A 23,981-nucleotide genomic window follows, 5' to 3' on the forward strand; every position below is an offset into this window, starting at 1 on the left:
CCACTTTCGTAGACATGTAACTAGTGCTGATTGGTTTGGAGGACCAATATGAAGCCAGATCAGTCGATGGAAGGCTCTGGATCCAGCTCTTGGTGTCTTAAGGTACTATAACATTTAAGCAGTACGGGTAGGAACAAGGACCTCTGCCGAATTATACTCTCTAGTCACAATATAGAGGATTTTGTGTTACAGTCTTCTAGGCTCCTTTAGATAGTTCTTAAAGAAACACTCAGGCCACATTATGCAACATAAAAACCAAAATATTTTACATACAGAAAACTGTAAGTGTAGCCTTACATGTCCACATTCAAAAATCTGGTTTGAGAAAAATGGTTCTGTTGCAGACATCTGCCTGACTACACAGGATGATTACTCTCCATTTCACAACTGTCATCAATTTCAAATAGGCAAGCACAGAGGAGGTGATAGGTATTGTTATTAAGAACAGTATTCTTTTTAATTCTGCTATTTTTTTATTGTTTGCTTTTTCAATCTGACATGACAAACATATGGCATATAGACAATTGATAAAAATATGTTATTCAAACCAACTCAAAAAACTGTGATTCTTTCATCTATCTCTGATCCAGATATCAACAACAATCTGTCCATAACTTTTTAGAAAAACTATGGTTCAACTAAACATCTTACTGGCTGTGTTTTCTCACATAGTTTTCTTTTACCATAACATTTGATTTAGATTACCTTATCCGGTAAATTAGGACGAGTCTGGTTGTTTCATCTACATGGAAGATGTGATTTGGGGGATACCACATTCTGTCTGCTTCACCCATGAGTGCAAACATGTTATGATACACTGGCATGATACCTGAAGAAAGAATAGAGAAGGAAACAGTTACAAGAAATTGTTTTCACAAAGGAGCAACCTTATTTAAAAAATTACATATCATGAGTTAAAAGTAGCAGATATGTTCTCCAGCTATCCATTGCACAGCTCAATCACTGTCAATAGCACTGCAATCATCATCCCATAACACGCAGGCTGGTTTTGCTTGTTTCTCACTCTTCCTTTATGTTCTCTGACTGCAGACTGTGTGCATCTGCTATCGTAACCTTCACTGTTAAGATTACAAGACTTTTTCTGAATGATATTTAATACAATGGCTGCTTATCCTCTCAGTTTTGTAACAGCTAACAACAGTACCTTTTTCCTAACCTTTTCCAAAACCAGATCAAGACATTGATTTAGACAAATGAAAAATCAGAACTAAAACAATACAAAGAAAGTAATCATGACTAGGACAACCACCTCCCATTTATGGTTTAGTAGTTCAGTGGAGAACAAAACGAAACACATATTGTTAATTAAACAAAACTGGAAAATATTTTTCCCCTTCCACAATTCAGGATTGTTTTAATGAGAACTGACATGCAATCCTTCTTAATCACAAACTATGGAAATCAGTTGAGCATGAACTCCTCAGTATCACCAGAATCTTGATTTGGCTTTGGGGCTTCCAGCTGAAATACAGTCTAAAATAAAACAGATGCCACAGCACTGTACTATGCTGCAATGTTATGCATCCATGTGGTGCTGGTGCTATGATTTGGAAAACAGGTTAAATGCCTGAGAATTGACAGCACAAAAAGATGAACTTCCAATCACTACCAAACATGTTTGGAAGACACAAAGAGATGCTGGTCTAGAGGTCAGAAACTAGGATGAAAATTATGGTCATTATGAAAGAAAAACAAGTTTACATTAAAGCAAGACACCCTGGGGAAAAAAAAAGGCAGATAACACTGAAAAATAACACATAAAGACAACAAAAGTAAATTAAAATTTTATTAGTAGATAAAAGAATTCCGGGAAAAGGCACACGACTCACAGCCCTCCCTGAAGACTTAGAAGGAAATCACAGAAATTGACACAAGAAACCACAAGGAAAAAAAAAAACACTTTATTTACTTCTTTCTGTTCAGAACAAAATCTCCGTAACTACTGGAGGAGGCAGACCCAAATTTCTTCCATGAGTTCTAAAGTGCATGTAAGACAATTGGTTTGAAAAAGCTAATGAACTTCACATTTGTGGAATAAAAAGTAATTCAGTCTTAAATAACAACTAGCTTAAACGTTTCACAAGATGGAGGTTGTCTTTGTATAGAGAGCCAGTAAGAAGGCTAAGAACAAGAGGTCTTGTTGGGCAATCTGTTGTGCAGATATGAGATTAAACTGCTGAAATCTACACACTAATAAACTGAGATTTGTTTAAACTAAAGCTCACCAAAATACACCAGAACCACACATGATTTTCAGTGAAAAGCAGTCATTGATTTACAGGAAAACAGAGGAATTGAAAGAATTATGTCCAGTAACCAGACAGAAACCAAAACTAAAACTAAACAAAATCCCCAAAGGAATAACCCTAAAGAGATTAGTAACTGAAGGACTGGCTGTAAACTTAGATACTGCAAATCTGTGGTGCAGTAAGATACACTTGAGCCATCAGAGATTTGAGAAATATCAAATTAACTCCATTTTATGGAGTTCAAAAAAAAATCTATCCCATGCAACAAAGTATGGTTCTCATTTGATGTGTGAATAGGGATCACATCTAGGCTACATTACAGACTAGTTGTCTATGAAGCAGTTACAACTGATGTATCGGTCTTAAAGCTGTGTAGCACCCCAAATAATTTCAGATCGATTACAGTGTAATGCATGCGAATCACCAACCCATTTCAGGATCCTAGCCAGATGCTCAACAACATTCAAGGCAATACTGAATATTTACCCAGTCTCACTAATACATTTCTGGTAACTATCAACAACCTCATGTAAAACACGCTGAACAAGAAAAAACTTCCACGTCGTATTCTTACATTAAAATGCTAAGCTATAATGTACCAAATATATTACAGACACCGTAATCTCTCAAAAAAATAACCAAAACAAACCAACAAAACAAAAAAAATCCCACAGATATTTCAGTCCAGATCATATCATTGCCATTCTGAAAAGAAACATTAGCTCAGCAAGGAATGTGACTTTGGAATTCCCTCTACAAATCAGAAATGCTGGCATTAACAAAAACCAACCAACCAACCAAACGCCAAAAATAATCCTCTTTGCTGTCTTCCTGTGCAGGAAAAGTAAACTGTGCACTCATTCATCTCTCATACTTTAACATTTACAATTCTGAATGGTAACTTGTACCTTTCACTGTCAGTGCTCAATGACATATAGATCATGTTTTTCAATAAAAGGAGTTACACTTTTTTTTATATTTTTTTTTCCTCCCCCTTAAGAATTATGCATTTGTGCCAGAATATTGCTACACTTGAAAAAGTGATTGTACAAATAGAGCAAATCTCCATACTACAGTCTTGAAAATTGTCCACAAATATCTGACGAAAGCAGAGAAGCCAGAAACATCTCTGCTCATGTAATTCTTACCAGGACTATTAATTGCAGGGACTTTTCAAGTGAATGATAACTGCAATATGTAAGTGTTTTCTCCAAAAACAATGAAAACCAAAAGGCTCGGGGTGGGAGGAGGAAGCATGTGCAGTTGGGAAATCAAAGACTTTTGATGAAGCCTAGACATGTCAATAATAGTGAAAACTCCTGAGAAATGTATTTTTAAAACAAGTAAAATCAAAAAAGTTGTTCACAACAGGTACTAGACTTCTGTACAGCACTAATCGTGCTACCAATCAATGATTAATTAGAAGAGGAGATAATGACTCAGACAAAGGGCTGTTAAATAAATTCTCTGGACTTCTGCAAGACAAAACTTGACTATCTCTTGGCAAGTACTTTGTAAGGCTAATGAAAGGATCCTTATCATACTACACAGATTGTCAAGTAACATCATGAAAGGCTGTAACACAGCAGAAGTTTACTTCTCAAACTTCTACCTTCAGTATAAAAACCAAAAATAATGATTTGCGTAGCAGTTTTTTTCCTTTCCTCATTATGATTTTAAAACTCCACATAGAGACAAGTCATGCTACTTCATTCACCCTGAAGCAGCTAAGGAAACATAGTTTTTCTGTATTTCCTCTTTTGTTGGCATAAAGTACCCTTTCACATATACAGTATGTTTTCATTAGTATTGACCATCTGTAAAGAAAAAATAAAACCCCAAAACTGTAAATCACAAAAAGCCATGACACCACAATGAAATGTGGAAGCCATGCACAGTCTACAGTAGAAACAAGGGTCTCATGAAACTGTCAATTCAAGCATATTAGTAAATTACTGGACATATACAGATGAAAGCAATTAGTTACATGGAATTAATTATTGAAACATTTTAAAAATCTCTAACTTTCAAAGTCCAATACAAACATTAGACAATTCTCACACACAACTGTCAAGTAAACTACCTAAAACTTAAGAAGCCTTGCACATACCAGGCAGAAAATTGCTTGGCTTTTCTTACATAAAATAAAATCTTATCCTCATCTTTCATACAAACTGGAGGCTTATCAACTCTGACACCACATTCAGTATTGCTATCCTGCCAACAAAATATTTTCTGAATAGTTAATTAAAAGACATGTTTCCTTTCCCAGCAAAACAGAATTGCCCAGAGTTCTGCCTAATCCATCCCTCACCTTGGGAGGGAGGAGGGGTGTTGTGTGCAGATTCTCAAGGAAGGCTATCACTTAACTCAAAACAAAACAAAACCCACACCCCCCTGAACAACGACAACAACAAATCAGAACAACAACAAACAAACAAAACCAACAACAACAAAATCCAAAACCCACAATGGGCAGTTACAATCAATTATAACTCGGAGTCATGTGAAATTTGAGAATTCAGCGTATTACGGACAAATCTGCTTAAAATTCTCTAGCCACTAACAAGGAAACTCTTCTGAATCATGCAAGCAAAGAGGTACTATAGATCATGACGACCATCACATCAGGCAATACAGTGACGCCCTTGAAAATGTTTAATTGAGTGCAGACACTGTGAGTGCTTAGTCACATTAAATGTTTTGAAAATACCATGGAATCTATTTGCAGATTGGGTGAGAATGAAAACATTCCTGCATGGAGTTTCTGAATCTCAATATTAAAAACAGACAAACACAGACACATAGACATTAACAAATTCAAGGTCTTTTGTCAACTGCTAGCTGCCAGTAACTCAGCAACACAGACAGGATTATCAAAACGGTTCCCACTCAGGATTCTGATTCCATTAAAAAGTTACGATTTCAGGGTTTAATGATCCTAAAAAGAAGGAGAGGAAGGAAATCAGAACAAAAGCACGTCAGAAAGTAGATTAATAAGTCAAATATGTCCTAGAGAAATTTAGGATTCACATACACCTGGGGGAAAAGCCATAGCAGACCTGCAAGACACCAACGAAAACTATATTCCTTGGTTGACTTTGCCCAGACACTTTTCAGTGTCCTATTTAAAGTAGCTAGCTCTGCACACTTTAATACTAATCAAGAACATGGCACAAATTTATGTGGCTAACACTAAAGCAATGCTTTGTTTATAACAGTAACTATATTAACTGTGAGTTACAAACTCACTTGCCTAGTATAATATAAAAATATCTTCACGTTGTGAACTGCAATCCAGCAACAATCTGGATTATACAAGTAAGGCATGTATTCTTTTTACCCGTATAATTCAGCCAATGGAATAAATCAACAAAGCGTTAGTCTAAAAATCAAAAGAAAACTATTTTTCCATGTAATACTGGTCTTGTGTATAATGTATTATTTGGGTAAGTTACAGTCCACAGTTTTGTGGTTGTGGTGTGGTTTTTGTTTGGTTGGTTTTTGTTCGTTTGTTTTGGTTTGCTTTTTTGGTTTGTTTTTCATTTGCTTTATCTGATGTTAAAAACTCTTATATCCATTTACAAGAGATGGAGCAGCATCTTATTGCAAAATTATTTGTATAGCATAGCTATAACATAGTATACAAAATATCCTTCTTTCTGTATACAAATAAATACATCCAAGATTCAAATTCAAAGACTTCAATTGTTTCCAATAGTCTGCATCTGGTTTACGTACACCACATCCAAACTCAGTTAACGTTATTTTCAGTTACACCTGCTAATTTTTAAACAGACTTCTAAAGTTTTTCATAATTTACACTTCTAGAAAAATTAAAATGATAAACAAAGTTTATAGATATTCTGTAAATGACCACACTTATTTATTCTGTTAAGTATCACATCAAGCTTACGTCATCACTATCTCATATCAACCCCGGTGGCTTTCATGAACCATTACTGCTACTTGTGTTCAAATGTCTGTGGTTGCTTGGTATTTGTATAAAATGAATGTAAACACATTAAAAACAGCTTCAAAGAGAAATTTCATTCAAGATTATTTGAGAGGGGAGAAAATGAAAGGGTTTAAGATCATGATTTGGGAAAACAAGTCTGTAATACTGAATTTAGAAGATACAACTAACACAATGATTCTCTAACCTCTAGAACACTTTGACTGTCAGATTTTATTTGCACCATCAGCTTGTTCCACTTTTTATCTTAGGCTAAGAGCAAAGATTTCCCTTGATTTTGGTGTGACAATTGTATTATAATTGTTGTGTAAAAAAATTACTAGTTAACATACAATAGCCAAACCATTAATTTCATTACTCTTAATTTATTTTTGCATTTCTGTTTAGAAAATGTGACAGTTTCCTGCTCAGGCAGTTTTCCATATTAAGGAAAAAAAAATAAATAAATCACATTTATTATGTTTTTCCAAAACCATAAATTTATTTTTAAATAAAATAAGAAAAGGCTTAGCTTCTGCATGCATGCCTCAAGCTGGCATGCAACTACATAAATATTTAGCCAGACTAAATTTTGTACAGCCAGTACATGGCATATACAACAGAACTAAAGTCAGCACAGACTGGAAAACCTTCAATTGTTTGAACAGTGTAAAAGGTACACACCAAGACTGTGACTCCTGATGTTTGCCTGGATTCAGTCCTGCTTGCCGCCAGTAACTAACAGTGGTACTTTGATGTAACGAGATCTCACAATTGCTCAGAGTATGGAGCAAGTTCATTAACAATAACCAAGTCTGCTACACTTTGGATATGTCTACTACCTGAACCACTCTCTTTATGAAGCATTCTGATTCATAGCTAACTCCCAAAAGAAGAGTCTTGCCAACACAGACATTGTTTAACTGCACAGGCTTTGCAGACCTGTGTGTTCCATCACGCAACCGTAAAACCTCCTACAAAAAAGAGAAAATAAGTGGCACCTCATTATTTAAGAACTAATAACTAAGAACAAAAAACTGAAGCAATTTCTGCCTTTTCTACCAATTTAGAAAGAAATGAGAATATTTGTAAGGTCTGACAAAACAAGGAATAGAGTATGAAGTCTTTCAGATGATGTAATGGGATACTAATCGGATTTGTGGGTTAGCAGGAATTGAACTTTTTATGTTGGTAATGTGCATGACAAGAATATCATACATGGCCTGGGCTGCACATTTTCCTGTGAAACTGCAGAAGACGTAAAAAAAATTAAAATAATTATGACATTCAAGCTAAATAAATAAATCAGGTTAAGTTTTACCAAAAAGAAAATGTAAAGATAATTTGATTATGGCACATAAATATCTCTCTAGGGCTGGTGATGAGGAAAGGAGAAGAAAAACAACTTGAACAAACATCTGAAAACTGAAGCAAAGAAAATTCAAACCAGAGAAAAGGGAAGGAAAAAATGGACAGACCAGCAGTAACAATAACAACAGCTAACTAAACCACCAAGGTAGCTACTATTCCCATGAATTCAGACGAGGCTGGGAGATTTTCTGGAAGGTGAGCTTTAACTAACCGATGCATTAGAAGAATAACTGAAAAATTTGTGTGTAAATGACATGTTCTTCTCCCATCACAAAAAAAAAAAAGGTCAGATATAAAGCAAAGGAAGCAAGGTACCTGATTGCATGATTGCATGGTTGATGTGTATCATTGTATGTATATTCTTTCAAAGACCATGTTATTTTAAACATTCTGAATATGATGGATACAAGCCCTCATCAGTTTAATATTCTGGCAAGTTGGTACATCCATATCTAAGTTAAAGCATTTTTCCCACCACTAGCTAGTAAAACTGTTCTCTACTTCATTCCCTCGGCAATAACCTCAGTGACTACAACTATTTATTTCCATTAAAAATATATAACTATTGTCTAATATAAAAATTCAATACCACTTCAACATTCCGAAAGTGAAGAACCTCCCCGCCCACTAGCCTTATACAACTTTAGATGCTGCACCTGAGGGCCTGAACTAAATTGACAAATGTAACACGAGACAAGACTGAAGCCCCCCAAAAATGGGCACCAATGTGAAGAAATCCACTGTTATTACAGAAATTAGTACAGGCATGTTTTCTAAAGTGGGGAGACAACTTTTTTTCTTCAACTGGAAGAAAAATACTATAGAACCTTGGGGACACAGTGGAAGATACCTGTATTATCTTGATTTGAGTCACCATCCAAAAGATACCTTAACTTCAAGAACACTCCCAGGTTCATCTGTCAAACTGGGACCTACCGCATCATTAGAGCAGTGGAATCTCACACAGCTGAAACTTCGCAAACTTTAAAATACCACTTCCTCACGGTCTCTCAGAATTAATCCCAGGAAGTGCTTCTGCTGAACTCATTACACGTGCTTATTTGACTAAAGTTCTCACACTACAGGAAGAGCAACTCTATGAACTCAGATTCTTAGTCAGGCTCTGCCACACCTAAAGAACTCCAAGGAACAATAGGGCTTAAATCCAGAAGAATCATTGTGAAGATAGCATATACAAGCAGACTGCAAACTCACAGCATGCAATTCAGTCAGTACAAGACATTCAACAGCACAGAATAAAACTGACAGATCCTCCCAGAAGTCATAAAAATCATATTTAGAAACAGAATAGCAATCAAAAGACAAAAATCACAAAAGTATAAGATGTTTGGACACAATAAAACATAGCATCAGAGTCAGCAGCTTCACATTTGTGACCCACTGGAAAAGATAGATTGGGAATTACAGGCCTTTATTTTAAATTCATTTGCACCTGAAATGCAAATTTGTACTTGGAAAGCTGAAAGACAAATCCAGCCTTGTACCATTTACAGCCTAAAAGAAGTTATGGAGATACTCTGTGAACATACGTATGTGTGCACATGTGCATGAGGAATAAAAAGACAGTCACTTTAATATCTGAGTTTATTGGAATTAATTTTTACTCACAAATTCAACCTACTTTTGCAATGAAAGAAAGTCACATGCACAAAACGCACTCTTGAATTACTTTACTATGGGCCTCAGCACCTGTTCTTGTTAAACTCTGGGTAAATGTAACAATTCAAAGGCATTCTTAAACATAAACATATTTTATTTATTTATTTTAAATATACCACCCTGTAATTTACTTACTTTATTTCCTAAACTATTATGAAAAGCACTAACCACACACACACACAAGCAGTCAAGTTATATCTAACAGAACAGTTTCCATCTGCAAAGTGACGAAGTGTGTATGTGTATAGTATATGCTATACACATAACTTCCAGGACAGATGTTTTGCAGGGTTGCATCAAAAAGTAACTCAAGCTATTTCCAGCTTCTGCTGTGGTATAACTATCCAAACTACATCTCAGCTCAATGAAAGAAGATTTCCAGATAAAGGTTAGTATACCCTCAAATTATTTGAAAGAAGATGGCAGCCACCTGATAGTAATCTCAGTTTCACAACCATTTCAAGAGGAAGTGTTTTGCAGCCTGATGCTAATTACTTCTGAAACTGATTACTTCCGAAAGTACAGAGAGATTAGCATTTCAGTTAAAATGTCACCATTTTTATAAGCTCTTGATTATTTCTTGCATTAGGCTGAATTTCACTCCTTCTTTAGGAAAAGCACTATGTACATACTTACCGCAGGCTTTACAGGCAATAGCACAAATTTCTTCTGCAACATATTCTCCAGCTGGAAACTGAAGGTAATCTTCTCCTGTCTTCCCAGGAGAATAATAAAGGTACACCTGAAGCAATGGTTCTGTCTGCTTGGGTGCACTGGTATTCCCACGGATGTCACCATTTTGGTTGACAGTAGAAGTTGCTGGACCTTCCATATTTGTCATTGTAAGACAGGCCATTCTTCGTTTTGGTTCTGTTCAGAACACTTGCCTAAAAGAAATTTAAGAAGTACTTCTTGATTAACTTTATTTGCTTTTGCTTGTAATACTCTTATGTAATGATAGTAACATTCTGCTAAAGGAAAAACTGAGGACAAGAGAATGACTTAGAAAGTTTACTAAAAGTTGTGTTTCTCTTTGATTTACTACATGGCCTTACTCTGAAATATAACAGACACTATGACGGGAAAACCAAAGACATTAATTGGGAGTAAAACTAGAGGATTTATCACCGCTCACTGGATTTTACACAGTGTGTGCTCACCTGTCCAGTTGAAACTCGCTAGGTAAACCTGAAAGCCAAAATAATCCCTTTACATCTGTGCAACTCATTATATTTGCTGTTTAAATGCAAAGATTTCACTGAGAACTTAGAAGATGAAACAACTAGCTAGGTCACAAACCAGCACTGATGAAGAGAAGGATCAGAATAGCACCTTTCAGCTGAGTTTTAGTCTTAAGTAGACACTTAAAACATGCTGAATTGAGACTCTACGTAAGCAGACTTGTTTTGTAGCTGTGAACAGGAGGACTTCCAAGACCACTTTCTTCCAGACTATTTAAGTCTATTCATAAGGAACTTGAGCTAAAAATACTATCTGATAAATGTATTTTTTTTAAAAGAAACTAATGATTCAATACATAGCCACAGGTATATTTAATAATGTAAATAAAAAAAAAAGGAGATTGACAACATACTGCACAAGCCAATCAAAGAACGTCTTCGCTTTTCTGTGACTCCACTATAATTTTAATCAGTATAATTCATGCTTATGATAAAAGCTTCCACCACAGTCTACAAGGTCTGCCTTTACTAAAACTTATTCCAAGTAACTACCACCTGCAATTCAGCAATTCATATTTTGAAAATGCAGAATAGGTCTAAACAAGACACCAGTTATAAAGGTTTGATTTTTTTTTTTTTTTTTTTACAATCATAGAATGGTTTGGAGCTCAATAAAATCTCCCCAGGGCTTTCTTTTCTCCAAGCTGAACAACCCCAGCTCTAAGCCTTTCTTCTTCCAGCACTCTTGATTATTTTTGTGGCCCTCCTCTGGACTTGTTCTAACTGGTCCAGATCTTCCTTGTGCTGGGGAGCCCAGAGCCAGACAAAGGACTCTGAGTAGGATGTCAGAAGAGCAAAGTAGAGGAGGTGAACACAGCCCTTGACCTTCTGGCCATGCTTCTTTTTATGGGATAGAACTGGCTTTCTGAGCTGCAAGCGCACATTTTTCATCCACCAGTGTCCCCAAGTCCTTCTTAGCAGGCCTGTTCTCAATCCCTTCATCCGCCAGCCAGTACTGATACTGCAGATTGCTCCAACCCATGTGCAAGACCTTGCACTTGGCCTCGTTGAACCTCATGAGGTTCTCATGGGCCCTTTTCTCAAGCCTGTCAAGGTGCCCTCTGGATGGCATCCTGCCCCTCAAGCCCATCAGCTGCACCACTCAGCTCGGTGTCATCTGCAAACTTGCTGAGGGTGCATGCGATCCCACTGTATGTTGAAGACACTGAACAGTTAATAAAGATATTCAATATGAAAATGCTACTATTTAACTTAAAAATATATTTATTGTTTTGCATAGGCATATTACATTCTTAAAGTGCCATTTTCAACAGATTTTGTTTATATTGAACTCTGTTGCTTTATCATAAAAGAGCTGTTTGGAACATGATTTTTTAAAAATCTTCTACTAATTACAATTACTGAGGAAAAGATAAGTGTATAACTATACATTTATGTGGGCTGAAGCTGACTTGTGCTACAAAAATGGATTGCAACATTTAAGTCAGCAGAAAAAAAGGGTAAACATCTTAAAGGAGAAAAATATTAACTTAGTGTGCTATGTGACAGACAAAAATATTCAGTTAAGAGTACAGGATGATAAATCGATGCTACCATGATGGTGATTCTAGGGAGAAAAAAAAAGTAAAGACACCACCACCAAGAGAAAGGAGCATCATTTTATTTCCCAAACTAAGCAATGCAAAGAGCCAGTGTATTACAGACATACAAACCTGAATTTGAAGGTCCAAGTTCACTCACTACACTTGCTGGGTCCTGATCTAGTGGGGCATGTGGATTCCCTATGCTTCGTTCATAGTCCCAACCACCTTTAAATGAGAATATTTGTGCTTTCAGCTGCAAAGGCAGCACACAGGTAACAAGCGTTCAACTAAGGAAAAAAAAAAGCATTTCTCTTAACTCATCAAGGAATTCATGTGTCTTAGAAGAAAATAGCCACCTCATCAGTAGAAACATCATCTTTTAAAGATTTCTCACTACCCTTGTCAACAATAAGTAAGATCTAATGTTTCTGTTCTATCACTTGCTTATACAAAACATTCATAGCTTTAATCACCAGTGGAAGCCTTCTTCCATAACTACAGTGTTTTTTCTAAAATACTCTAATACTAACCCTCTGTTGAATATAAACCTTCACCTGAACTGACAGATCCTTTCATTTTGGTCTCTTTGTATTATGTCTATCCAACAATGAATGGAGAAATATTGTTTATACAACTAAATGAAAAACTAGCCAATTTCAACAGTGAACTAAACAGACATACCTGTGCCTACCCCTCCTTCATAAAGCTCATTTACAAACACATTCGCCATTAAAAAAAAACCTCATCATTCTCTTCTATATAAAGAGTCCATAAACCACGAAGAGAACTTTGCTTAACTATAGCTAAGAATGTGAAATATCAACAAAATGCAGTAAAAAAATGCAAAGTAAACACTGTAACCAAATACTCTGCTATTTTTGTTGCAATAATTTCAAAGGTTCCACGGGACAATGTGAAAAATCTCTAAAGATACTATTTGTATAATTATGTCACCACTTCAACCTAAATAATTTTCAGGTTTCAAGTTTGTCTTTTATGCTTAAGTGCTAACAAAACAGAACAAGTCAAAGCAAGAAATCTTTAGTTTCTTCACTGAAAAATAGAAATCACATCTCACAGAATGTTAGGGATTGGAAGGGACTGTCCTATACATTGAAGTAAACCAGTTCTATGGACACAGCCTCACAGATGCAGTAACTGAAACACACGGTCACTATTCAGCAGTGGTGTGAAAGAGCTCATCATTAACAAAATTGCTTTAACCTGTATTTCTTAACAGAAAAGTCTCCAACTGAACACACTTGGTTTTCCCTTCTTTGCTCCATCCAGAGACCACTGCATCAGCACAACAGAGATATTAAACATGGCAACAAAATTTAATTGCTGTTCATCCAGAATATTTAAAATATGACCTATTCTTCTGACTGTAATCATAGCTGAGCAATCTGAGACTAAATGTACTGTGAGGCATTCATCTACCTGTTTGCAGAACACATGTGAGTATCTTTTTCTGAGGTATACAGATTTGTTAACATAATGTAATTCAAAAGAATTTCTGTGTTTGTGTAAAGAATGTAAACGTTCATGTAACTAATTCCCATAGCTAAATAAAAGCATGTAATTTAGCCAGAATGGGACTTTTGTATGTGAGTTACTCACAGTATCACAGAGGCATTTGCTTGCCATGAAGGACCTATATACCAGGTCCACACACATCTCACAGGGGGTGTCTGACACAATTACCTGAAAAATGGTCTCTCCATTTACACATTTAACAAGAATGCATAACAAAATCAGGACAGAATATAAACTTCTTGATTTGCAGATCAAAGCTACTAACTATAGAAGATATGACTCCGGTACTGACGAACAGAGGATTTGATTCAAGAGGATTATTTTAATTTTCCTAATCTGGATGATATTTCAAGTCAAAGCTTTTGAAGGGGGAGATTAATCATTCCCCATATTGTTCTAACCATAATTACCAGCATCTAAACTGCAACATGTTTACATGCAATTCTCTGTTGCTGTCTGCACCTGCAGTGCACCTAACAGAGAATTAATTCTACCAGAGACACTAGGCTACACTAATACATATTGTTCTTTTTACGTCAGTTAGGAAGAAATTAAGCAATGAGATTGAAAACCGTCACTTACGCAAGAAATTTCATTAAAATGTGGAGGGCACACAAAATTCTCGTGATTTAATAATATGCAGCATTCACAGCTCCATTCAGAACAACAATTTTTTCTTGAGTTATGGGCTCTACCAGTTTTGCAGAATTTAAACTCTATCTTCTTTAAAATAATCCTCCTCCACCCTCAGTTTAGTGTTGTGAGTTTATTATGGGTTTTTTGTTTGGTTGGTTTGGGTTTTTGTTTGTTGTTTTGTTTGTTTTTTGTCATTGTTGTTGGTTGGCTTGTGGTTTGCAGGGCGGGGGGAAACGGGGGCAGGAGGGAGCGGGGGTTTCCTAGGTAAACCTCCAGGGCTAGGATCTTAAATCATGCCATTTCAAACATACATCTTTGGAGGTTCAAGAATCAGAGCATTCTCTCACTACAGATAAAACGCTGACTGTTAATTACCTTTTATCACATGAGAAATCTCTGTAGGAAACATGAGAGTGATGAAGCCCTTTAAACAAGCACATCACAAGTCACTCACTTGCTGCTGGTATCCACAGGTCAGACAAAACAGGTACACAAGCAGTGGTGGAACATAATGTATCTGCAATAAAAACACAATGTTAAAATAATGCATCATTATTTAAGAATTCACATCTGTGTTTATGTTCAGATAGAGTGATCCACTCCTATCTCATTTGCCCAAATTCCTGTCTTCTTTGCCAAGAACTTTCTAAATTTAGGGTTTTTTAAAATACCAAGTTAAAAGAAAAAACCCCACATTTTTTGTACTATCAGAGACTCCTCCTCAGTTCTAGCATGCAGTTGGTATATGAACCAGACACTTGACTTGAAATATAATTACCAATATCTTTTTTGCACTCACTATGTTTTTATTTTCTGTGAATACAGCATAAGTTTAAGAAAACAGTTGACAGCATTACACAAAGAAATGAAAAAGGAAAAGTAATTACAAAAAGAGACATGGTATGCTCACTTCATGTAAGAACACTCCCGTTTAGCCAGAAAAAATAATTCTATTTGAAAACTGACAACAGCCACTCATTTCAAACTCATGTGGAAGTCAACACCAAGCGTCTTGTAGCAGGAAGGACAAGGGCACACCCACCCTCACTCCCTTTGCACAACAGTTCTGTGGTTGCGAGAAGCACCATTTGAAAACACAAGCTCAACAGCAGCTTCCTGCACCAGCAAAAAAATGATAAATTCCCTGTTGTAATCCTCCCAACATAGGAAAGGGCCTGACAGAGAAGCAAAAATGAATTTTAAAACTTAGAGGGAAACAAAATACAATGGAAATTCAAAGACAGAAGAGTTCAGAACGGGAGAACTCTGCACACTTTGTATTTGGTGATTCTTCAGGCGGAAATCTCCCTGGACAGAAGAGAAAAAAATCAACACTATTTCCTCAGCACCATGTGCTGTGTGTCTACTGAGTCTTTCACCAAGGCCCCAAGAAAAAGGAATCCATTTCAACGAGCAGTAAATTCAGCTTCTCTCCCCACAGCAGTCGGACTTTGACGGCAATGATTAGCATTTCTCCCCGTGCAATACTGGCTCCAGAGATAAGCAGTTTTGCCTTGTTTGGACAGCTGTGTATTTTGTATGCAGCTGCAAGGATTCTCTTCCAAGTGCTGTCTAGCCAGCTAATTAACATCCGACCCAAAGTCCAGCACAGTCAATGCAAGTTTTCCAGACCTGGGCAGTGGGAGCCCTTTTGGGTCATGGCAGTCTGCCACTGACCTACCAAGCACACATGCCACGGATCTGATCTGAGAGCACCGGCTTCTAACAAAGAACAGAACCAACACCTGCTCACGCAGGTTTCACACCAACGCACATTGCTGGGTATTCTAAATTATTTTCTATTTTAAAAGTATTGTTCAATGCTCGCAACTGCCTTGCATTCATCATTCCCTGTCAGGCTCCTGAATTTGAGCAAAACTGTGTTAAAATTTACGGGACTGTAGTTAGTTGTGTAGTTTTTCCATAAACTCCAGATCAATTGTCTAACATCATTAGCAGCTGTCTCATATAGCTAATGAACTTATGGGACAAACCAGGTGAACCTAAGAACTCAAACCACTTCTCTCTGCCTAGCAGAGCCCTATAGAATAAGGTTTGCAACATTCTGAATAAGCTCAGTGACACTGCAGCTTACATTTCAAAGGCAAAAACTGGATAAAGCAGCCTAACATCAAATCTATCATACACATGACAAAGAAGAAAAATACTGCTTGCTTATGAAGGAGCAGCTCATGGCTCTTGACAAAAAGCATGGAAATTCAGAGATGAAGAACTCGAAGCTCACAAACAGGCTCATGGTGGTTACAGTAAGGTGTTTCTTCCTCGCTTACTCTCTTTTTTTTCCCCAAGAGCAAGTCAACCACTTTTCTTTCTGCACACAGAGAATTAACTCTTTATAGGGTCTGCAGCAAGACCTTATAAAACTACTATTCAGTGTACATACTTTCAGGCCGAGTAAGTCTCATCTGACACAACTTTTTTAGCAGCAGAGTTGCAAAGTATGTTACCTACATTCTTGGCTGTACCAATATGACAGTGCACCATCTTGCCAGTGGCTTTGCTCCCACACATGCTCTTTCCCTTCAATCTGTTCAAGTCTACACCAGCTTAGATTTCTGGCAGCTGCAAGGATTTAAATACTCAATTTCAAAATGAATTTAGGGTCTAACGAAACTCAGTCAAAATACATTAGTCCATCACCTCCAAGTTTCCATTATCTGTGAAGAACACAATACAGATATTGTTATACAGAGGAGGTTCTACAACCTGAAACAGTCACTTCTCAGCAAGCCTTCAGAATTCCTATAAATACTAGTTTTCATTTTGCTTCTGTCACTGAGTACCTTGAATCCTCTATTTGCTGGCAAGAGAGGAGAAAGATCAAACCAGCATTTTCTATTCACAAGTAAGGCCTTGGAGACACAAGTTGCTTCCCAATAACTCAACATGTTTATTGCCAGTAGACCAGGACATATTTGGTAAACTGCAGATGACAAAAATGTGCACTTTCCATCTGCTTATACACATCTGCTTCTTTCAAGGCACTTGAATGAACATTGCAAACATAAATCATTAAAATCTTCCCAAATAATGGTAGATAAGTGGTTAAGATTGTATGTAAGAGACTAGAAAAGTCTCACTAAAAGTACTAACCGATCTTAACATTAGTTATGGGAGCATATCAGTAAGTTCTAAAAAATATCATGTGTCATGTTACAAGACCACTCAATTTAATTTTTTACCTCCAAACCCAAGATTAGACTAAGAAAAAAAGTCATTGAGTTTCCTAACTCTAATTGTTTTGTTTAGTTGGGCTTACACTTAATCTGTATACTTAATATTTAATTATAGTATTCACAGTTTGAATATACAGACAAATGGAGCACAACTGAACTTTCCCATAAGATGCACGCAGCATGGCCTGTTATGCTATGAAAACTTTAAAATTTTAAACAGATAATAGTGTTCATATTCTGCATACATCATGCACTATTCCTTGTATGTCTGGTCTGCTTGGATTTGTGTATGCAGGTTCGTTTGGGTGGGTTTTTTTAGACACAAAGCTATATTAACTTCAATGAACTAAATGCATATGCTACTTCAACAGGCAATAAAGTATTGTATTTTTAAAACATCAGCATGTGCAGAAATGCCACTGTTCTCTAAAGGACAAGCAAGAGATTCTGAAGTCTTTGTTCATGAGCTAGTATTTCAGGAAAAGAAAAAAAAAAAAAAAAATCACAGCAACACATTCACATCTTTCCACTGCATATTCAAGAGAAAACAATGTTCTGACTGACTTTATCAAAGTACTCAATAATACCTTTAAAACCACTAAGCAACCTGGAAAATCTAAGAACTTCTTCCGTTGCTTAGATGACAGATGCCAAGCTTAGACATAAAGTTAATCTGTGCTTTAAATGTTCTGCTTTAAATCTTCCACATTAAGAAAACTCTGCCATCTTTTCCCAGGTAATATTTGTTCTAACTTTAAAAATAATTTTCACAAAAATATAAAATATTGCCTTAAAACATATTTAAAGGTGTTTTGTAGAGTATGTCTTCAGTTTTCATGGTCTTTTTATAATATGCCCTGAATACTGAGGGATCTAAAAGTTGTCCTGCCACAAGGTAAAGCCACTGGCACAAGAAAAAAACTGCTCATGCAAGAAACAACTGCAAAAAGCTAAGTGATTTCAAAGGATTTTTCCTGTTTCGTCAGCTGTACATTAATATCACACAAGGATTTTTAATAGATCAAAATTTGAACGCACATGGTAACAAGCAGACATAGAAGGAAGATGACAGACTAACATATCAATGACAAAACATATGCTAAAAAAAGTGGAGAAGCAAAGATAACATTTGCTTACAGTTTTTGCTTGGCAAACCACTGTCTGTATCAGCAATTCAGCAAGAGTCCATGAACTTTTGCACAAGGAAAGAGTACAGATCCTGGCCTGATCCACTTGCATGACACACAGGGACGAAGTGGATAGAAGCTGTTAGTATAAGGATTTAAATATTTCCATTCTGATTAGGCATAAAAAAAAAAAATAAAAAATCAGGATTTCTAAGTTCTTCTCAAAAGAGTGAAGCTTTTGCTCTCGCTTATTCCCAGAAAAAAGCTACCTGAGGGTGCTGCTGGAAAAGAAGAATAAACAATAATAAATCCTAGAAGCCTCAGCATCACAGTAACCTGCTAAGTAAGTAAGTTACCAGAAAAGCAATCAAAACAAGAGACCTGCCCACAAGCAACAGCTCTGCTTAGGTTCCATCAAAGCTTTGGCAAAAGTTGGTTTGTATCTGCAAAACATTTCCATTTCACCATGCTGATAAATTTCAGCAGAAGACTATTTCATCAGATAATTCCCAAGCAATTCAAATGGTTGCCCAATCACTTTGGCAAATATTATCTCCTGAGACAGTGGTATCTAAGGTTCCTTAGTCCATCCAGACCTATCATTATCTGCACAACTTTATACACACAGAGGACAGAGAATAAGTAACCACAATAGGTCAGAAAGACCTTTTGCATTAAGTATGTGAAAAATGTCCCAAATTTCCCGTGATTCCCTTACACATCTCTCGAATTCTTCTGATGTGATGCAATAGAAGATGATAACAGGAAAACTGGGACCAAGTGATATTTTCACAAGTGTGCCACATCAAACTAGACTTTGCTTCATGAACTGTACTGAGAACAGAGCTCTGTTTAATAGCGGAGACCATTAAATAAGGGTTAATTGATTCTTTGATTTTTTTCACAAAGATATAAAAAAGTAAATGCCCATGTTCTTGTGTGCATGAAGCAAACTAACTCAAAGTAAAGTGATCCTGAGGATTGCTTGCTACTGCTCTCATTCTGCCTGCTGGCTTTTGGTTACAAAAAATGGAGAACCACTGTCCTACATTGAACAACCAAAGCACTGGCTTCTATGTAAAAACAACTACTAGTGAATTACCAAGAAATTAGGAGATAATTTTGTAAAAGGTTAAAAAAACCAAAAATCACATTTCAAAGTGGAAAAAATGTTCCATCTCACTACTGAAACAGAAAGAAGTATTTTTCTATTAAAAGACATTTTTGTTGAAAACATCGTCTAGGGGAAAACCCTCCAATGACCTCTAGAGAATACATATGACAGTTATAGCTACAGTCAGTGCTTAAAATAAATATTGAGAGTGCAAACAAAAGCAAAAAATACAACAGCAACAAAGCAGCCTGTTAAGTGGCTCGGCTTTCTTAAACACTGCAAGATTGAGATAGTGGGGAGGCGATGCTGGAAGACACTTTTGAAGAAAGCAAGCTATCCTTTCCCAAACGCAATTCACAGTGTAATAAGTGAACAGGGATTTGTCAAAACACAAACCAACATTTGTTGCTACAGTATTACATCACCAAAGAATAGCATCAGCAGTTACAAAACAGATGCCAGTTTAGCAGATGCTCTCAAGAACCAAGCAGGCTGAACGAAGGTTTCAGAGGTCACACGAATTTCACGCTGCAGCCTGAGAGTGCTGAACAGCAGCACAACAGACAACACCAGCCGTATCACACTGGAAAAGGTTTCAAAACGGTTACTCTTGGCTCAGCCTCTGAAGACCTGTCCGTCCTCCTCTGGCAGGCAGGGATTTCTCAGGTAAATGTTGGCTCTCAACAGCTTAACTGTGGAAGAGAGACAACAGCTTAAGATGCACCACTTGCCATAGTTCAGTACTTCTGAATGGCATCAGATGTTCGACAAAGTTCTTTTTCCTCTCTGACTACAGGAGTGCTCTGGAGTCTATTAAAAAAAAAAAAAAAGGAGTATCTTCTAGGCAAATAAAAACACAACTATTTCTTCAAGCGGAGTTATATCCTGGTAGAAAATGCAAGGTTCTCTTCCTCCACAGAAGATAAGGGGTTTCTGACAACAAATAGTTCTGTGAGGAAAACCAGTTGTAACTCTTTCCAGTTGCCACTGGCTGTTAGGATAAGTTGGCCAGCCTGAGGCTGGTTCAGGAAGCTTTCCCCAGGGCCTGGATTTTAAAAAAGTAAACCCTTTTGGACTTTCCTTCTGAGTTCTGTCATCTCCCTTTTCTTGCCCTCTTATCTCACTTCCTCAGCCTGGCAACTTCTCTCCTCGGAGGTCAGTGGAACTACTGCCTCTACAGTAACTGTCATCTGTATTTACACTGTGCAGAAACTCACCAGGGCTGAAGAGTGAGAATTTTCTTCCTGTGAACCAGGAGCAGAAGATACGTGGCGGGGGGGAAGGGCAGTGACAGTGCTAGTGTTCTGTAGGCAAGCAGGAGGTACACAGAAGGAGGAAGAGGTAAAGTTGAGACAAAAAGTAAACCCAATGTTTTAAAACTTCCTTTCCCCTCCGTGGGTTAAGACATTTGCTTTTCTTTGGGGTTTATTCTCTTCCAACACAGCATAAAAGAAGTGGGGAAAAGAGAGTCAATTATAGGAAAATCCTGATCAGAATAACTCAAGTATGAGAATAACTTAAGAAAAAAATGTTACTGAAACCTCAAAAGACAGATGAGGAAAATTTGCAATTACCTTATGTGTAGTGAGAAATAATTGCACAAAATGGTATCACCGTGCCTCTTCGCTACATCGTTCTAAGTGAGACAGCACCTTCAGTTGCAACAACCAGAGTATCATGAATGAGACTACTTTTCTCCCTGGCAAACTTCTAAATCTCTACCTTTGCAGACTAAAAGTACAATTTTACACTTTTCCATATAAGGTAAAGTACCAAGGAGAATATAATCACAACCCCAGCCACCTTTTATACAGCTAAGAAAAAAAAAATAGTTTTTCATAACATTAAGATGTTGTCCCTGCTGCTCTCATTTTGTGGGTTCTTTTATTTCTGTTCTCTCCCAGTATCGACGACCCACCAAAAGCAAAGGCTGAAGTGGTCTTGGGCAGGAACGCTGCATAATGTGCTGCTTGATAAAACATTCATGACCCTGTTTCCTGTAACATTTTTCAGTGAAAAATGTGGGGGAGGGAAAGACTAGTAAATCTGAGACAAAGTCATCAAAAATGTGAAAACATCTGGACGAATGAAGTTATCCTCTACTTCTATCCCAGCTTTTACACCATCTGAAGAGAACCTGAAAACATGCTTTAACAAATTAGCATTCTGCAGAAATAACTGTCAACATGTAAACAGGATAACGTTTAAGTCAGAGTGAATCAGCGATCTCTACCAAACAGCCAAGAGCAACAGATGCCGGTCTCTTCTTCGGACTCTCCAAAAACACTCTTTTCATCTTACCCTGCTTTTCCAGCTTCAGTTTACAAATTGTGTGTATCAATATGACTGACCTGATGCAAATTTCATGTACAAATTCCCTCCTTAAGGTGCAGGGGGTTTATAGGGGATTTTGGTGGTGTTCACCCTGTCCCCCACCTTTGAAAAGTGCTTGAAGTGTTGTAGAGGAAAACAAAGCTAAATCTTTACAACAACACATCAGTTACAGAAACCTGGAACACTAATATTATTTATAAGTGCTCACAATTACCTTTGTAGAAAATATAATTCCATACAATGCCATTTATATAACACATCTTGGCTTTTTAATTTAAATTTTCTTTGGTATTGCAGAAGCAGCCAAAAACCCAGGCAAGATTAGAGCCTGCAGCTCTAAAGGAGGTAATAAAAAACCTGCCTTAAATAAAAAACAAGCCCCCCAAAAAACTCACAAAACCAAACCACCTCCTTCCTTGGCCCGCAATTTAGATCCTATACAGATTTAACAGAGCTGCAAAGAGGCATTGTGCATGGACTAAATCACATTTATAAATCCCTACAGAACCAGGGACTGGTCACATAATGCAATACAACAAAACACAAAGAAGTCCCTCTGATACATCCAAGCAACAATCTCATGAGACAGTGCCAAAGAAATGTTTGAAGTCAAGTGATTTCTATAAATGAATGTTTAATTAAATACTAATAATCTAAAAAAGACAACTATATAAATGCATTCACAGGCCTATCAAATAACGATTTAGACTTCAATTATCATATACATAAATATCACAGTTTCTGTTATTCTTTGATAGAAGGGTTGAAGGTTGTTTTTTTTTTTTTAAAAAAGGAATATATTCTTTTTTTAAAACACTATTCTAATGCTTCATATTGTTGAATAATTTATGATAGCAGTCTTGACATTTTATCTTTATAATTCAGGAAAATGTACTTGCTTGATAGTTTGCTTAATGCTTCTTTAATCATCAATGGCCTGAGACCTCTCCACTTGTTCCCTATCTGAAATACCAGCCAGCTTTTGCAAAGATACAGCACTACATGCTTTGCCAAGATCACGTTATCTCTATAAACACAGATTGTCAGAAAAAAAATTAAGCCAAAAACCCCAAGGCTCTAAAAGTAAACAAAAGTTTGTCAAAAAGTTGTCAAAAAATATGCAGTTAGTGGAGATTCTTCAAAATTCTAATGAAAATGACAGGGAAGTCAATAATATCTCCACAATGTAACATGTCTAATATTCTATGTTCTCTTATACATTTAAAAAAGGGGGGGCGGAATAGGGAGACTGATAGACTGGTGCTTCCCCCCCAAAAAAAGAAAGTCAAATGATCATCATATGTGTCCAGTACTTACAGAACTCTGTTTTGAGTATGATTATGCAATTCAGTTGTATGCTTTACTTTTAAAGAAAAAGAAAATATTTCCAATTAAGATACACTTACAAAGGGCTCCCTATATTCATATTTCAGAAATTGGGGAAATATGCAATGAGAATGATACAAAACTTTTTTTTCAGGATTCTTGACATTATATCCTGAAAAAAATGTAAGGAAATTGCACAAAGCAAGATTGTGAGAATTGTGCCCCAACAGATCAGAAAGCTCCAGCAAACTGCCTGACGTAGATTCAAGAAAACAAAACAATGCAAAAACACCACCACCACCACAACAACAAAAACCAGAAAAGCAAATAATTATTTAAATAGGCTAAATAATAAATACCTATTTGAAACACCTTTTTTTTTTTTCCTCTCTCAGAAACAAGAACGCTAAACTACTGGAACAAATAGTCAAGAAAGCAATAGATTCTCTATTTCTTTATTTTAAAACATAAAACCTACAGGCACTGTTGCAAAACAGGCTTTCAATAAACTGGTGTTACTGAACTTCGTGGAAGAGGAAAGCCAAAATGTAACTGGTCTATGACATACAGAAGATCAGATAAGAAGATAGAGTGTTCTTTTCTGGATTTCAAAATGTGCTGCTATAGATTGTGCTATTATCAGTTCCTTT

The 23,981-nt window shown here is 36.6% G+C and overlaps 1 protein-coding gene across 15 annotated transcripts in view; it reads right to left on the reverse strand.

Moving 5' to 3' along the window:
• The window catches only part of JAK2 (Janus kinase 2), a 93,342-nt gene that overhangs the window by 39,383 nt on the left and 29,978 nt on the right, over positions 1-23,981 (reverse strand). For 2 of the 15 annotated variants that reach the window (XM_080362702.1, XM_080362705.1), the window contains exons 2-4: positions 14,688-14,750; positions 9,913-10,163; positions 706-829 (exon numbers count right to left, since the gene is read on the reverse strand). In XM_080362702.1, coding sequence (XP_080218828.1) covers positions 706-829; positions 9,913-10,132 — 344 coding nt within the window. In that variant the 5' untranslated portion in view covers positions 10,133-10,163; positions 14,688-14,750. Of the gene's footprint in view, positions 1-705; positions 830-9,912; positions 10,164-14,608; positions 14,751-15,143; positions 15,162-15,507; positions 15,529-18,567; positions 18,586-18,938; positions 19,172-20,279; positions 20,826-20,888; positions 20,951-21,245; positions 21,781-23,981 lie in introns of those variants that run through there. The other 13 variants (XM_080362701.1, XM_080362699.1, XM_080362707.1 and 10 more) reach the window with 13 other exon arrangements.

This window comes from Nesoenas mayeri (assembly GCF_963082525.1).
Source record: "Nesoenas mayeri genome assembly, chromosome: Z".
NCBI lineage: Eukaryota > Metazoa > Chordata > Aves > Columbiformes > Columbidae > Nesoenas > Nesoenas mayeri.